The following is a 4,531-nucleotide window of genomic DNA, read 5'->3' as shown; positions in this document are numbered from 1 at the left end:
TACGTTGATACCCCTACTACAATGACAGTGAATTTTATTTTGTTCATCAATTTTTATCGACACATTGTGATTCACAAAAAGCAGTACTGACATGAATGTTTCCTTTGTTAAGGAGATAGAACATGACTATGAATCTTCTATGTGATAAGCATAGAAGATTCATAGTGACAGTCTATCTTCTTAACAAATGATGCAATGATGTCAGAAGAGAAGACCCAGCAATTTAAACTGGTCGACGAGCTCGTCACACGGCGAGGTGGGACTAATACAGATGTGAAAATCTTAAGTATGAGCAATTTTTGGTGTGTTTTGATAGTCCAGCAGGCCCAAGACGGGCGGGATGATCGTCGTGCATGTCCGTGCATGTAATAGATGTTTTGAAAATAAGGTATATGGTTGCAAATGGTAAAATTTAAGGTCCGTTCGGTCACTGTCCGCGGGCGCGTCCAGGTGCGTCCGTGGATGTTTAAGGGCCTGCAACCCACGGCTGTAGATGCTCTTAGGGCATCTCCAACGCCGCCCCGCAAACCTCCCGCATGCTCTGGACCGCGCTGTCCGGACAACGGAAGCCATCCAACGCGGGCCTGTATCGGTCCACGAAGCGGTCCGGACGCGATTTCTCCCGAAAATCAAAGACAAATGTGGGGGGCTTTGCGGGAGTCCGGACTGATCCCAAGCCCGCTTCTCACCGCCCTGGCCCACCAAAACCCCTGCCCCTCCCGTGCGTATTTGGTCAGCGCCGCTTCAGACCGTCAGCGCCCGCATTCATGCCCGGCCAGAGCAGACGCGATCGCCCACTGGCGCTGACATTGAGGCGGCGCGCCGGCCGAGAGAGCGCCGCCCGCGCCGCTTCCCTGTGCAGGCAACTGTCGCGCGTTCAAACGACACGACGCAGCCTGTCCGTTCGTCTGCTGCCACATTGATGGCACGCGGTTGCCGAGCGGACTCCTCCGACGCCACCCGTCCGTCCCTCTGCCGCCCACCATTGCTATAAAAACTGGTGCCCTGGCCATAGCCGCTGTCATCCACCTCTGATCCCTCTCTGCACTCCCACCATGGATCCCTTCCCCGACAAAACTCTCTGGGACGGGCTGTCGTCGGACCAGAAGAAGGAGATGGCTGCCATTGCTGCCAGCTGGCTGGCTGGAGGACGCTGCCGACGATGAACCGGCGCCACCAACCTCCTCCTTTGTGCAACCCTCGTCGGTGCATTGCACCATGACCATCGGCGAGACCCGTGCCCATTACTTGGACATGGTGCGGGAGGAGCAGTTCCGGGAGGCGCAGGCCGGCGCCACCTACACCTCCTCCAGGAGCATCTGCAGGCGGAGGAGCAGCTCGCCGCCGGCAGAGCGGTCACGCCGGACGCAGACGTGGCGGAGCAGGAGGCGTTGCTCGAGTCCTATCGCTCCGCCTGCAAGATCCGCCTCGCCCGTTGGTGGTACCGGCAGCGGGTGGCGAAGGTGCGGCTGCCGACAAGGAGTGCGATGACGAGGCGGGCGAGGCGGTGTTCGGCGAGACCGACGAGGAGGAGAAGGACATCGTCGAGTCTGCGCCCCACCGCGACGACCACGAAGCCGGCACGTCCGCGGGCGCCGCCGGCAGCGAGGAAGAGTAGTGCACGGTAGGTCGCCGCTGCTCTGGTCCCACAAGGCCGTCGCTCCTCCCCTCCCGTCGACGCCAAGCTTGGTGGGCTCAACATTGCCGGCCGATTAGTCGCTTGGCGACGATGTGGAGGTGGACAGCTTCACTTCCCGGGCCTCCGGAGGAGGAGGTTACGGAGGCGGAGCTGAAGAACGCTGAGGCGGAATTGAAGACGGTGAAGCTTCAATTCTCTTGGTTCATGGCCGAACATGTGGAACGGGCACCTGCTACCATTTAGATCTAGTCGGACGATCTCCGCTTAGTTGATGTGAATGTAATGACATCCGTCATTTTAAGATGAGATCCATCATGTTTGATTGAATTTCGTCCGCTTAGTTTGAATTGTTGTCAAAATATATGCGAGTGGCGTTGAATGTCGTCCTCCCACACCTGTGTTCACGGACGGACGCGGCATGAAATTTGCGGTTGCTTTGGAGATGCCCTTAGTGCCCAAAATGGGAGTGGAGCACAAATCAGTGTAATTTCTGCTCTGTTCTGTACGATCCTTGAGGATCTTTCCTTCTTACCAGTTCGGTAATGTCATTTACACTTTGCACGGCCACGTCAGTAAATGTGTCAGTAATTCTATGTACTGTGTCCCTCCCATCCAACCCACCAGCAGTACTCCCGAGATCGCCTTTCTCAGCTTTGCCAGCCTACCAAGATGCCCCACCCGAGACCAAAAGGAGAAGAAGATGCTCCCACTCGGCTTGGCCTTTGCGGGACGAACAGCGAAGCGTGTCATCGACCTCTCCACCGGTTGGCCCGGCCCGCCCTCGTGTCCGATCGATCTGCCGATGCCAGCACCGATCATTGCTTGGATCGCCCGCCCGGCTGTCCCGGGCTCGCGCCTGTTGCCGCGTCGACACGGATGGTAGTTGTGCAGGCGGCGTCTCGTCTGGCGCACGCCGTCGTGCTCGAGCCGGCCGCCGCGGTTTTGGTGACGAAGGTGAGGCCGAGGATGAGGAGCGCCGTGACGACGACCAGGGCGGCGGCGCCGCCGAACACGCCGTTCCTGGCGACGTAGCAGTCGCCGTCCATCCACCCCCGGCCGTAGCGCTGCCCGCTGTTCATGCTCGCCGCCGTCGCCAGCAGGATCACGGCCAGCGCGAAGCACACCCTGCACGCACGCACGCACGCACGCCACCGTCTCGTCAGCGATTTGGCTCGGCCGCACGGAATTCTCATGTGGTGCTTCGGCGCGTATTTATGTTGCCACCATGGTCGTATTACACCGTAACCGCACGTACCATGAGAGGGCCAGGAGCGCGACGGGCGCGACGCGGCCTCCGGTGGCGACGGGCTTGCCGGGCTTTGAGCTGGAGGCGCACATGGTGGTCGCCGCCGCGGTGGTGCCGACGAGCTGCGCGACGGAGAGGAAGGCGATGGCCGCGACGCCCAATTCGAAGGCGGAGCTCCTGGGCAGGGAGCAGAGGCTGCCGTCCAGCTTCATGTCCCCGTCCTGATCGAGCAACCGGCAGGAAGGCGATTCAGATCCAATCCGGGAACCGGAGCCTCTCGCCAATTGCAATTGCAATTGCAACACGACGAGCGCGACAAAGAGAGCAGGAGCGGAGGCCTGACCTTGACTCTGCGGAACTCGGCGGCGAGGGAGCAGGAGAAGGCGGTGGCGCAGAGCAGGACGACGATGCCGCAGACCGCGGCCCGGCAGGACAGCCCTCTGCCCCCCTTCTCCATCATCACGGGACGAGCTCGAGCTGGAGCTGAAACCCGAGCTGCTGCGTGCCCAATTCACGGCTACCTCGCTTTCCCTTCCGGGAATTCAGCCACAATGATTCGTGACATATATACTGGCGAATTATGCGACCAACGACCAATCAGACACGGTTGGTGGCGGCGGGAGACGACGGAAGCAGGCAGAGGCGGAGGAGGGAGACCGGGTGCTCCGCTAAACAAACCGTTGAAAAACGCATGGATTCGTCCACCCGTGTGGACCGCTGCCTAGGTAAAGCCTTGTGGCCGCGTGGTGGCTGGCTAGGAAGGAATTGGCAGGAGAGGAGGCTCGGGTCCCATGTTGATGGGCGGACGAACTGACCCGGCGGCGAACGGTTTGGTCAAAACCGGATAGTGGGCTTGCTTGGGGAGGTGGGAGCTTAGGAAAGCCGAAAGCCTGCACGGAACGAATCATACGCACACGCACGCACCGTAGTGGCTTGTCCTAGTCGGCCTACGCCCGCAGCCCACTTGCGGTTGTTTACATGCATGCGTGATAACCAGTCGTGTCGTGATCACGCCACCCAAACGGCCGGGTAACTAGATCGCTGCTTGTGCGTGAGAAAGATCCAAAAGACGAAAATCTAGAGAGAGACGCCCCGCACGGGAGGACAGGATCCATGGTAATCCTCTACCTTCGCTGTCGTGCCGCGCGACTTTGCACTCGACTGTCTCTGGCTTCGCGTGTTCGCCGCGACGGGGACGCCGGGTGGCGGGCGCTGCGCGGAATGGATCTTTCCCGGCGAGGCAGGTTGGACGGTTAGGCCAACTCCACCGCGCGACCCAAACGGACGTTCATTTTGTCCGGCCTGTCCATTTGGGTAGGGATTTGGGGTCGTGTCCGGGCGTGTCTTGGAATGCGGTGGCCGTGCGCCCAGCGCGCGGCCGCATCCATTTGCCCCATCCTGTCCGCGTCTATTTAAAAAACTAAAAGCAACGTTTCAAATACCAAAGCCCTAATCCAGCAGTCCCGGTTCATCACGCCGGCAACAGAGCCAGCGGCCTACACGTCCATCGCCGGCATCAGCCAGCGGCCGGCAACACAGCCAGCCTCCAAAATGAATAGTTGTCCTCGCCGGCAACACAGCCAGCGGCCGGCAACACAGCCGGCCTCCAGAATGAATGTTTTTCTCGCCGGCACACTGCCAGCGGC

General features: G+C 59.9%; 1 protein-coding gene across 1 annotated transcript; it reads right to left on the bottom strand.

Moving 5' to 3' along the window:
* Positions 1-1,976: 1,976 nt before the first annotated feature.
* LOC123141679 (protein MODIFYING WALL LIGNIN-1) lies at positions 1,977-3,782 on the bottom strand. Its single transcript, XM_044560764.1, has 3 exons — positions 3,229-3,782; positions 2,895-3,106; positions 1,977-2,764 (listed from the first exon to the last, which is right to left on the bottom strand). Exons 1-3 carry the CDS (start codon positions 3,343-3,345, stop codon positions 2,455-2,457), a joined length of 639 nt encoding a protein of 212 aa, XP_044416699.1. The 5' UTR covers positions 3,346-3,782; the 3' UTR covers positions 1,977-2,454.
* Between the last annotated feature and the right edge of the window lie 749 nt (positions 3,783-4,531).

The sequence above is a fragment of the Triticum aestivum genome, chromosome 6D (genome assembly GCF_018294505.1).
Source record: "Triticum aestivum cultivar Chinese Spring chromosome 6D, IWGSC CS RefSeq v2.1, whole genome shotgun sequence".
Taxonomy (NCBI): Eukaryota; Viridiplantae; Streptophyta; class Magnoliopsida; order Poales; family Poaceae; genus Triticum; species Triticum aestivum.
Note: the sequence above shows the minus strand (reverse complement) of the source record. Positions and strands in the feature narration are given on the sequence as shown.

Excerpts from the sequence above, each read along its gene's own strand:
- LOC123141679 (XM_044560764.1), bottom strand. The coding sequence starts at position 3,345 with ATGATGGAGAAGGGGGGCAGAGGGCTGTCCTGCCGGGCCGCGGTCTGC. Across the intron at positions 3,107-3,228 it reads CCGAGTTCCGCAGAGTCAAG|GACGGGGACATGAAGCTGGA; the intron begins GTCAGGCCTCCG and ends TTGCTCGATCAG. Across the intron at positions 2,765-2,894 it reads GCGCTCCTGGCCCTCTCATG|GGTGTGCTTCGCGCTGGCCG; the intron begins GTACGTGCGGTT and ends GCGTGCGTGCAG.